Source organism: Patagioenas fasciata, chromosome 1 (genome assembly GCF_037038585.1).
Source record: "Patagioenas fasciata isolate bPatFas1 chromosome 1, bPatFas1.hap1, whole genome shotgun sequence".
NCBI classification, from domain to species: domain Eukaryota; kingdom Metazoa; phylum Chordata; class Aves; order Columbiformes; family Columbidae; genus Patagioenas; species Patagioenas fasciata.
Window position 1 is genome coordinate 26,578,137 of NC_092520.1, and position 12,697 is coordinate 26,590,833.

General features: G+C 35.4%; 1 protein-coding gene across 14 annotated transcripts in view; it reads left to right on the top strand.

Moving 5' to 3' along the window:
- NBEA (neurobeachin) overlaps nucleotides 1–12,697 on the top strand; it is a 480,010-nt gene that overhangs the window by 154,879 nt on the left and 312,434 nt on the right. For 10 of the 14 annotated variants that reach the window (XM_071804835.1, XM_071804807.1, XM_071804804.1 and 7 more), the window contains exons 23-26: nucleotides 1,128–1,345; nucleotides 2,845–2,998; nucleotides 9,244–9,267; nucleotides 11,749–11,929. In XM_071804835.1, the coding sequence (XP_071660936.1) occupies nucleotides 1,128–1,345; nucleotides 2,845–2,998; nucleotides 9,244–9,267; nucleotides 11,749–11,929 (577 nt within the window). The remainder of the gene's footprint in view (nucleotides 1–1,127; nucleotides 1,346–2,844; nucleotides 2,999–9,243; nucleotides 9,268–11,748; nucleotides 11,930–12,697) is intronic. The other 4 variants (XM_071804814.1, XM_071804822.1, XM_071804842.1 and 1 more) reach the window with 1 other exon arrangement.

A 12,697-nucleotide genomic window follows, 5' to 3' on the forward strand; every position in this document is an offset into this window, starting at 1 on the left:
TAAAGATAACTTCAAGAAAATCACAGGAAGTAAAAGCAACAGTAACAATTTTGATCCCAATAGGTCAAATTGAATGAAGGAATCCTGTCCTGCTCTCAAAATGCTGGCTACAGAAGATAAACATCAGACTAAAGATGTAGAAAGCTTTCCGGCTCAGCTCCAATGCTATGACCATTTTTACATTGCTAGCACAAAATATTTTGTAAATGTCTTTTTGCTTTTAAGTGTTCAGATTTAAAACTGTATGCTGAGATCACAAAATGAATGTGTGAGCAAAGCAAGTCTTTTTTCTATTTTGCCAATTTTAAGCTAATCTGAAGTAACTTTAAAATAATTTTAAGGATCAGACTTTTTATTTCTTCCTTTCAGAGATGTTGCACATTATAAGTATTTTGGTTGTTATGAATATTTGCCTCAAATTCAGTCAAAACATTTGTTCTCTACTCCTTTTTCCTTCACAGTATTCTCCATCACATCATCTGTATGTGTCTTTTATTTTTGTCTTTAATCACCAAATAGAAACAGTCATGACTATGTAGGTGTTGAAAGAAAATTAAATTCATATCCACCAGCTTCTAAAAGAATCTAAAGAATGTCCTGAGGATCCATAAAACTGTTAACCAATTAACAATGTGTAACAAAATTGACAAAATAAGATTTGGAGGACTAGACTTGATTCTCTAATGATCTTGCTAAAAAGACCAAATAAATAAATTGATTTTGGAAAATGAGGAGCTGTCTAAAAGTGCACTGATTCCTGTGTAGTTTGTCTGTGTTTTGATAAAATTGTGATATTATCACAAAAGGATAGTTGGTTCCTATGAAGAAAGTCTTGTCACTGCTGACCTCGTGGATGCTGTATTTGGCCTGTTCTGTACTTTAAGTGAAGAACCTGAGTATAAGACACTGGGAACAGATGACAGGAAGGGCAGCTCAGGCCCTCAGTGCTGACTGATTTGAACTCGAGCAGCTCCTTTACTGAAGGATACTGCCTGCTTCACAGTACCAGTATCTCCTGTAGTTTGTGCTCAAGTCCAGTTTTACCCTGTCCTTTCTCAAATTCTGTGATGCATTCAAAAACAAGTCACAAAAAGTTAACATAATTTTTGAACTTCTTGTCGATGTAGGCGGTGCAGGGTCGATCTGTCACCCAGCAAGACCGGGATTTACGTGTTGACTTGGGATTTCGAGGAATGCCAATGACAGAAGAGCAGCGACGACAATTTAGTCCAGGTCCACGCACAACTATGTTTCGTATTCCAGAGTTTAAATGGTCTCCCATGCACCAGCGGCTCTTGACAGACTTGCTTTTTGCACTAGAAACAGATGTACACGTTTGGAGAAGGTAGGTGGTTGTTTCTTCTTTAACTCCTGATTTGTGTTTCCACCAACAAGGAAAAATTAGATGTGTTGTAGAGGGGATGTTACTGGGATAGTGGGAAGGGAAAGTTGGTGTTAGCTTAAGTGCCCTTCTGTACCTTGTATCTTCTCGTTTCACCCATTCCCAGCCTGTAACAGCTGTATTTCACAGGTACCATCTTTTGTTTCCTTGAGGGCTTGTGTGACTCACATACCTAGCTAAACTGAGCTGCTCTTTCAGCTTATGTTTACTGTTAGAATCTGCTGCTTCTGTTTCAGACATAAGGAAGACTTCTGTGTCTGCTAATGACTGTTTTCTTCAACTGATAAATTAAAAAGGGAGATTCACTACGTGCCAACTTTATAAATAAAACCTCTTTCCTATGACATTTTCTAAGGAATCACTCTTTCTAGTTGTTTTGGGTTTGTTTTTTTTTTTTGCATGCCAGCTCCTGGTTGTGGTTAGTCTTGGTGGTTATGTTTTATGATGGCAATGTGATTTCCTAGGGCTTTTTGTACACTTTGAGATAATCAATAACTTATTGTTATCAAAGGCTTTCAGTATAATAGACACTATTTATTCTATTTTCTAGGACAGAATAGTTCATTTTCAGAAAACTAGAGCATATTTATATCCAAGGACAACTTTCTATTGCATTTAGTTTCCAGTTTGGTGAACTGTTCTGTGACAGTCACTAGGAAATAGCCAATTTCGATAATTATTTTTTGATCAAATTTGTGGGAGGGGTTTGTACTTTGTGTTTACATAATGCTTGAAGGTTGAACTTGTATATTTTCAATTGAAGCCTTTAGGGTTTTTTTTTGCTTGCTGGTAACAATGTTATTTTGGGAAAATAACATACTTATAGACTTAGTATTCCTCAATATTTTCATACTTTTAAAAATATTTTTGGGGAGTGACTGTTTCATGGAACAATTTGTCACCAGTTAGGAGTTGCTGGTACTTCAGCTAATCTTAGCATCTGTGGCTTGCAAAGCTATTGCTACTGCTAATCTTAATACTAGTTAATAAAGTTAATATCAGATCAAGGTATCACCGTATTATCAAGTTTCTCCTTTAAAACATTAGCAGGTGCTATCACTAGGTGTTATCAAGGGTGCTTTAAATGGCAATGGTGCAGTGCAGTGAACTCTTAATATCAATTAATAACTTCCACGCTGAAGAAACAACTGCACTGCTTTCAGCAGAGCTGCCTGTGAAGTACTGGTTGATGGGAATAAAAGGTTACAAGCCATTGTTCTCAACTGGGTGTCTGAAACTTATCCTGGTGCGAAAATAGATAGCAGTCAATTTGTTCATTAGACTAGTCCTGTTCGTGTTTTTCAACAATTTACGTGCAAAGTTTTGTACACCAGATTTTGCCTTTATATGAAAGAAACTTTCACAGTCTGGTTGCAAAGGGCAAATTTATCTAAACTTTTGTTTTAACTGGTTTTAATCCATCCTTTCTTCTGTTCTTACAGTCACTCCACAAAGTCGGTGATGGACTTTGTCAATAGCAATGAAAATATTATTTTTGTACACAACACAATACACCTCATTTCCCAGATGGTAGACAATATCATTATTGCTTGTGGAGGAATTTTACCGTTGTTGTCAGCAGCCACATCCCCAACTGTAAGTACAATATTTCCACCTAGTGGTCATATTAGAAATTGTTGTTAGTAATACAAACCACTATTTGTAGCTGACTTTTCGTCTTTAGGGGCTTCTCTCCCCTCTCTGCTAGTTCCTTCAAAAAATTTAAATTTATAATTGAAACTGTTAAGCTTTGATATACAGAGTGTTTATAATATTTTGCATTTGAAATGCTAATTTTATTAAAGAAGTAGTGTTAAGTAAGAATAGTGTTTCATAGGTATTTAATATTTTGTTTGAAAAAGAAGACCATTGGGATCATGATTACAAATCACAATTACTGTAACAAAATTAGATCCTTTGTGATTGCCAGTCATTGATATTCATAAATCTGTTTTGCATGGCCACTGTTTGTTTGCATGCCAGACGATACCAGAAGTCATCCCCTCAGTACTCCATTTCATTCTTTCTTCAGTAGGTCCTGACCTTCATTTCCTTTTTTTTTTTCTTTTTTTAATCTTGTAGTGAAATAGGCTGATTTTTTATCCTCCTTGATGTTCTCAGTAAGTTGTAGGTTCTTAGGTGATCATAGCTCAGGTAGGCAAGACTAGCCTAAGAGAATGCTTAAAGAAAGTGGGAGAAATATTTTTTAAATATTGCATAATTGTCAATAGTAATTATAGTATTTGAATGTGATTCTTTGTCTTTGTGCGTAGTATCTGTAACTATTTCTTTCATACTAAATGTCTTATCTTGAGCATCTCATAAGCATCTGCAGTTAAAGGGGAGAAAATGAGGTCAAGAAGGGACAAAGACTCCTGTGAAGCAATGTGGCTAATAGACACTGAAGGCTACAAATGTAGTTCGGGAGTAAAAGTTCAATTTCTTGTTCTAGCCGTTCAGCAACTGAGGTTACTTTACTTTGCATCTACTATTACTTCTAGTTAGCTAGCAAAAAAACTGTTTTGCATGATTTTATTTGAAATACATGAATGCATGGACTAGCAATTGAGTAGACATTAATAAGACTTTCAGCCAGGCGATTAATGTTAAAATGCTGTGTCTTTACTATTTTCAGTCGGTTAACTGGGAAAATGTTTTCTATAAGCAAAAGTTCAAAGCTCACAGGAAAGCCTTTCATTGTCCATAGTCACAAGAATGGTGTCAACATTGCTGAATAAAGCATTTTGCAAGTGCCTCATTGTAAATATTGACAAGGATGAGAGAGTGCACACCAAGCTGTCTTGAGGTGTGGGCTATACTATCAGTCTTTAGGTAAAAGAACACTAAGAGGTATTTTTTTTAAACAAATCTTTTAGGCATAATTTGAAAATGAAGATGTTTTCTTTACCATGTTTTATTTAAAAATATAAAACAGGCACAGAATTATTTAGGCTACTATTCCATTGAATGGTCTTTGTGTTTCTTAGCCCTTATCCTGGTTTATGACACTGCAGAGCCATTCTATAGAATAATAACTTTGCAGTTCACCATTTTCCTCTATTTATTCTGGATAATAAATATATATGACTGTGTGTATATAGATAGATAGCTGATACAGCTTTATATATTACACATCCATTTGTTAAAATATTGTGCATTGTGACTACCTTGCTACTACAACCGTGATTTTCATGCATTGATACAAAAGACTACATTTTCAAATTTGTGTATTATGCATGCATTTCTCCACTGCGTGGGGACTGCGTGTGTTTCTTAAATGTTCAAGTTTGCCATCTCTTTAGGATAACAAAATAAAAATGAATTGTAAAATAAACTAATTGACTAGAAGATCAGTAGCTGGCTTCAAACAGAATTAATCCTACTCTGTGATTTACTTTTTTTTAAAGAAAATTATTACTTTTAACCCAAAGTACAGGGAGGGGTGGGGAGAAGTAATTGATGAAATCACAAAGTAGATTCACCTGGAAATAACTATTACCATCTAGATGATTTAATAATAATTTCCACCTAGCAAAGAACTTCTTCCCTCCCATTCACCGCCACTCCTGTTATGTCTTTGTCTGTCCATAAACATTAGCAAGAAGGTGGATTTTTTAATCATTGTGACTTGCAAAAAGCCCAGCACATCCTTCTTCCTACTTAGAGAAGGTGCCCTTTCTTGATATTGTTCTGGATCACAGTTATGAAGGGCATCAGACCACTTCTGAATATGCATCATATGATGAATGAAGTTTTGTGGTGATACTCAGACTACTAATACTTTTACATCCTTGAACTGTTCTGGAGAAAGTGGATGGACTGCTGGTTAAGAATATATTTCTTCTCAGTCTTGAAAAGACAAAGTAGTCCAGTGCTTACCATCAGTTACAAAAGATTCTTATTGCACTCTCCTCCTTCCCAGACCTGCTAATTGGAAGAGAGAAGAGGTATGAAACTGGAAGATTGATTTAACCTCTCTACTGCATAAAAACACAACAGTCCTTCTAGGGACACTTCCTGCCAGAGTAACTCTCAAGAGAGGAAAGAGACAAACACCTTCTCCCTCACCAGTTCAAAGAATCACAAAATCACAGAAGGGACCTCTAGAGGTCGCCTGTTCCCACCCCCATGCTCAAGCAGAGCCATCTAGAGCCAGTTGCCCAGGACTATGCCCAGTTGGCCTTTGAGTATGTCTCAGGATGGAGACTCCACCACCTCCCTGGGCAACATATGTCACTGCTCAGTCACCCTCACAGTGAATAACTGCTTCTTGATTTTGCAGGTGGAACCTACTGTGTTTTAATTAATTACATTAATGATTTTTTTTTCTCCACAAGATATACAGTCCAAATTTCGTGTTGCGTCTCCTGTTCAGTTTTGGGCCCCTCACTACAAGACACTGAGGTGCTGGAGAGAGTTCAGAGAAGGGCAATGAAGCTGGTGAGGAGTCTGGAGTACAAGTCTGATGAGGAGCAGCTGAGGGAACTCGGGCTGTTTAGCCTGCAGAAAAGGAGGCTGAGGGGAGACCTGATCACTGTCTGCAACCACCTGAAAGGAGGTTGTAGCATGGAGGGTGTTGGTCTCTTCTCCCAAGTAGCAAGTGAGAGGACAAGAGGAAATGGCCTCAAGTTGTACCAGGGGAAGTTTACTTTGGATTTCTGGAAAATTTTCTTCCTGGAAAGGGTTGTCAGGCATTGGAACAGGCTGCTCAGGGAAGTGATTGAGTCACCATCACTGGAGGTGTTTAAAAGGCATTTAGATGAGGTTCTTAGGGAGATGATTTAGTGACAGTCTTAGCTTAACAGTTGGACTCAATGACATTGAGCGTGTTTTCCAACCAAAATTATTCTATGAATCCCTTCCAATCAACCATTCTGTGATTCTGCATGATTTTGTGATTCTGTAATTTAAACTGGGCATGGTATTAGAAATCCAGTCCAGCAGTAATGCACTGCACTGCTCTGATGAAAGTGAGCTGTTCACATGTTTCGTAAGCTGGGTCAGCGCAAGGGCCTTGTTGGTTGAGCATTTTGCCTCTAACAAGAAACTGTTTGCAGCTTGCATCAAAATACAGAATTCTGAAAAAACATATTGATTGCTCTAATGATACTTAGTTTCAGCATTTAGAATTTCAACAGCCAGAGAGAGTGTCCGGGTTGTCATGTTTAATAACTACTGAGGAATTTCTCCTTCTAGACTATATCTAATCTTTTTTAAAACTACTTTAGCCTCTGTAATTTCCTAAGGCATTGAGTCTGAAAAAGTAATTATACAATCTTTGAAGCACTTCTTGTCTTTGTTTTTTTTAAGCCTGCTTAAATGTATAAAGACACTATGTGCCTTACTGTTTATGCTATGAAAGGAGTGGTTCATCATGTCTTTATTCATCTCCATATCATTTGTGACTTTGTAGGCTTTGTATCTCCTGGTGTGCCTGTTTGAATCTGTAGAGTCTTCACCATTTTTATTCTCTCTGGTTTTGGAAACCTCTGATCATCCCCATCTCTGTTCTGTGGACCTTTTTTGGGGTGTCAAAACCCTTACATTTTGTATGTCCTGTAGAATACACTTATTCAGTTTACCAAAAAGTATGAAATAATTTTACTTATTTATTTCCTTTTTCACTTTCATGAATGGTGACTCTCAAACTTTGGGATGATAAACCAGGATGGGTTTCAGGAAGAGATTTGGGTCAATTTAGGTAGCAAGTACTTAGGTAGTGAAGTACTTGCATGTGGACTAGACTTCTCGCTAATGGAGGTCTACTCAATAGAAGCAAATGATTCAGCTGTCTCTGATTCAGACATCTACTGGCTGGTCAGACAGATCCATGTAGGGTCCATCGACTGCAATGACTGTTAACCTGGAGCTCAATCCAGCTTCTTTTTATGAGGTAGCTTACTTGTTTTCTAATGGAGAAGATGACAGACAGAAACACATAGTTCCTTTATTGATCTCGCAGTCCTACCTATCTACTCAGCCTGAGTTCAAATGAGGCCTCATCCTGAGCTGCTGGTACTTTAACAGCCCTAAATGTCTGTTATAAAACTCTCTTCTCAACAGCTTGCTGTAGAGTTAGTTGTCATTACATGTGTCCCATTGCCTTTCATTTTTTTAAAGGCATTTCACATATTTCTCATTAGTAGTAGAGAGGCTGAATATTGAATGCCTGAATTAATTAAGGCTATATGTAGAAAAGAACCAAGAGATAAATTTAGCAGAATATTGGAGGAACTGCAGATTTATTTTTCTTTTGTGCAACAGATTCTGTATTGTGTTCCCTCCCTTGCTGAAAAAGCAATACTGTCATGGTTTCTTTAAAAAGATGAATGTTTATGGAATTTACCATTTCAAAAAAGACTTCTTTTGCATAGTTAGGATTTGTAATGAAATGTCAATTCTTGTGGGCTGGTGGAAAATTGCTCCATAATCCTAGTCTGCTGTAGAACAGGCAATCTTATTTATGGTATTTACTCACTATTGAATTCTTGTAGTAGAAATATGCTTTTCCTCGCTTTTTTTATTGCAGACTAGGATGATCTGAATAGTGCTGTGGATAGGAGCCTTTAAATACAAATAGGAAGAAGAAAATAAATGCATTATCTTTGAAAATAAACCACTTACAAATCTGTGAGAGACTCACGCAGAGTGAAGGTTCCGTGTTTGTATGGAATACAGTTGCAAATTTACTTGTAATTCACAGTAAACTATTGCCACATGTTTGAGTATTTCTTTGATTTCTATACCAACTCTGTCTCAAGGTCTGTATAAGGACTTCCTTCAAATGTGGTTGTTTTTACAGAGTTGTCAGTTGTATACAAGAAACAATTTGAAATTGAAGCAAACATTAACATAAAAAATATAAACAGTTTTTTTGTTTTACAATATGAGCTGGAGTGTGTACCACTGTTGATTCTGATGTCTTTCTTATTAAATTGGGGGCTGTTAAACAGTTCTGCCAATATTATAAGGACATAAAATACTGAGATTCTTTTTTTTTTCCATTCTGTGGCAGAGGTCTTTGGGGCCTTTTTTTTTTTTTAATTACAGCTCTAAGGAACACATTTTTAAGATTGTGTACCGGATTGGGAAAAAAAAAAAAAAAAAATTGGGGAACTGTAATGAAAAAGGTTTGCAGAATATGCTTTTTGTTAATAACACCTGGTTACCAGATAAGACACTTCGTATACAAGCTGGGAGTTTGAAGTAATCATTGCTTACTACAAGGATAGCAGCTGTGACAAGGACTTGAGGATTAATTAATGCATTCAAATATCTAGTATGATACTGGTTTAGGTTGAAGAAACCACACCCAAAGTAATATCTCTAATGAGCTTCAAATGATGGAGCATTATGCATGAAGAACCAGTTTGCTTTCTATGATTTACATTTGTTTTAGCAAAGCATTTTAAACATATTCACCTCCTCATACAAAGATTGACTACTTTATTACATTTCACTTGAATGGCTTGTTGTAAAATGCTCATCTTTATATAATCAGTGAAAACATTACTTTGTTTTACATTGCTTCATGAAATTGCTCTATGTACTATATAAAAGATGTACATTGGTTTGCAAGAGTCAGTGTTTATATGAACTCCATAATAATACAAGATTTACAGTTTTCCTTTCTTTGTGCATAGCTATCTTTTAAAGTCTTTATTTTCAGATGTTCATGCTGAGCTGAAATGTTTTGCTCTTCTAATAATAAATTAAACAAATGTATAATTCCAAGATACTAATTTGTTTCAATTTTACATTGTATTTTTAGTTAACTCAAATAATTTTCTTTTTCTTTTATTGTTGTGATCTGTTGTCTGTTTTGTCTGTTGCATGTCCAGGGTTCTAAGGTTAGTATTGCTGCTGTAAGTTTCAGTTTTTTTGCATTTTCAAAAATGCCTTATTTTTGACCATTTAATATTTTGGCTTTTTTATTAGTGTTGTTCTTATTTTCCAATATCATATAGTAGGATGTAATTAGGAATATATTTTGTGTAATACTAAACTTTTCCTAACATGTTTCTCTGTGAGTCACTTAATGCGTTGTCAAGAACGATGCTCACTGTTAGCTACCAAACTGAATGTAGGCAGGTCCATGAGTTAATTTAAGTTATAAATGTGGTGGTTAGGAGGAAAACTCTTTAGGCCCTGAACATGTTAATTGTATGAGAGGCTTGTTCCTGCTCTTAAAGTATGCTGAATAGTCATGAAATGGTGATCAGTTCACTTTTTAAAGGAGTTTTATGACATACACCTATCTAAAATATTACTAATGCCTGAAGGCAGCTTAATCAATAATGGAGCTTATTTTGAAAGTTATTAGAATAACAATGTGCGGTACTTTAACAGGTAGAACTGATGGTAAGCTTTGTTGTAAAAAATCTGTCAGTCTTTGTTTTTCTTCCATCCAGCAGAATTTAGGGATTTTTTTTTTTTTTTTTCAATTCAAAGCTTCCAAGAATCTTGGTAAAATACACTAAAATGTTGTATATAAAGAATTGATTACACAATGTGAAAAAAAGCAGTAGATATTCTGAGAAGGTTTAAAACTGTGATTGATGCAATACAGTTGAAGCTTGAGAAAAGTCAACATCAGGCAGTCAATTGGCTGCTAGCAATCCTGATATTATTTCAAGCATGAGTCTAAGTTCAAGTTTCTATAACCTCCTATGAGTTTTTCTAGCAGACTGTTATGGCTATAGAATTTTGCATATATATTTTACGTGGATGAGTGCTTTGGAAAATTATGTTCCAGTCTGTTACAAAAAAACAGCAACTTATTTTTCCAAAGAGTAGGAACACAGCACACAGTATGTGGGGGAGACCTGACTTAAGAAGATGGGCTGGAAATAGTTCTTCTGAGAGTTGTCATTTTACCGTATTTCTGATATTATTGGGCAGATAAGACAGATGACAGCTCTTCCCAAATCACTCATGTAACCGACATCTTACATCCTTAAGAGGAATTAAATGAAGTGGTATCTATCATTGTTGTGACACGTGCCACATTATATCCTTCATCTTTCAAAACAGTTGTTTCCTTAATACTGTTTGGCACAGGTTGCACTCCTACATGTTTTGATGTAATGTATTTTTAAAAGTGACTTGTAGAGTGAGGATACTAATTTTTTAGAACTATGCAAATAAAGGATTTTTAGTTTCTCCGTATTTCTTTCTCTTCGGACAGAGATTGCCTTAAAAGCACACAGATTTTTTTTTTTTTTCTTAGATACTTCTAAGCAAATGAATAAAAATAAACACAATGAAAGTAGCACTTTTCAAAGGGACCAAACTCTGTGCTCAAAAAAGCCCTGGAAATCTTGTAGACAATCACCAAGAATCAGCCATCTGTAAACAATATTTACACAATCTTTAAAATAGTATTTAGGCTTATAAATGTCGACACAGTCAAGTACTAAATCCCATTTTCAATTTTGCCTAGCTCCAGAGGTGAAAGTATTCAAACAGATATTTTATTTTTCTTTTAATTAAACTTACTGTTTACTTAACTATTTGCACTGACACCTGTATGCATTTGAAAACATGACTCTGGATGTCTAAATATCTTTTTGGAGAAAATCAAGACGTTCTTTTAGCTTGTATAAATACTGAGCTCCTTCAATATTTTTCTGTGGATTCCCGTTAAGGAGAGTCCAGCTCTACATTAGGAAAGAACTGCTTATTCTCTGGGCAATGTGAGCTGCACACCATGTAACTTGTCACCTTTTTACTTCCTCCTTGTTGCTTCATGAGGAAGTAAATGCTCTCCTCATTTCCAGGAGAACTGGATTCATATATATATATATATGTATATATGTGTATATATACATATATATATATATCTCTGTAGGTTCCTATATCATGGAAGCATTCCCAGGGAGAATCAATTCATGACAATGGGGCAAAATGGCCCAGTATTTCCCACTCCACTCCTCACATTCACTTGTTTGTCTAAAGGAATGTAGAAGCTACACAAAGTATAATTACTTTCATCTGTTACCTGTCAGTTTGCTTAGCCTATGGAATAATGTAAGAGTACGTTGCACCCTTATATACTGTGCATTGTTTACTACCTGGCCACACTTCGTGTAATCGCTACTAACATTCTCATTTAGATTACACTTTTTCTCGTCTATTAGAGCATGTAACGTAAATAATTTTCTCACTCTTCATGCTGTCTTACTTTGAATTTCACTCACAGTTTATGTTAATGGCAATAGTAGATTTTTAAGTAACTTTTCAATGTATTTGTCATTAAACGTAATGATTTAGATTTGTATGCATATGTGCTGTCTTTACGTATCTATTGTGTTCAAGCTGTTTAATTCAATTATCTCCTTTTAAAGACTGAATTGGAAAATATTGAAGTGACACAAGGAATGTCGGCAGAGACAGCAGTAACTTTTCTCAGCCGTCTGATGGCAATGGTTGATGTACTAGTATTTGCCAGTTCTCTAAATTTTAGTGAGATTGAAGCTGAAAAAAACATGTCTTCTGGAGGTCTAATGCGACAGTGCCTAAGGCTTGGTAAGTCTGCAGACAGTATGTCTTAAAAAATTACTTATAGATCAATGAGCTAAAAGCTGAATCAAACAGTGACACACGTAGGAAAGGGCTCATACTGCCTATGATGTGATAAAATAAAAATCCTGTTTATTATTGATTTGATACTGGTTTAAGGTCAATTCAATTTAGACACAAGAATAAGTTAAAATAGTATTTCTGAGATTGTTCTTTCTTATATGTTTCGAGTTGTATATATTTTGGTAGAGTAAAAATATTAAATGTAAGTAAATGGAGATTTCTTTTTGTCTTGAAACTACTTTGCTACCTGTCTGTTGCACATTTCCTTGTCCAAGTGTCTGTGGATTTGAAAGATTACTTATAGGCTAAGTAACATTCAAAGCCTGGGGTGCATGTACAAACTCTGTAGACCTTAATAGATGTTGCTACAGTCTGGAACCTTTCTTCACTATTTATTGTTTGCTATATCCTGTTACAATTATTTTAGGAAATTTTAAAATTTATTAATAATTAAAAACATTCTGTGCAAACTGTATCACTTTATTCTTGTGAATATTAAATTTTGACTGTCATTTGGCATGGTGCTGTTTTGCTGTTGTTATATCCCACATACATTTTCATCTCTCAAATGATGAATATTTTTTAACTCAGATTTTGTCCTGTTGCTTTTCATACCACTTATGATGTTATTAATAATTATACTCCTCATTGTATAAAACTTGTGGTTTATTCTTAGTAATCAATTTTCATCAAGTTATAAATTCCTCCCTA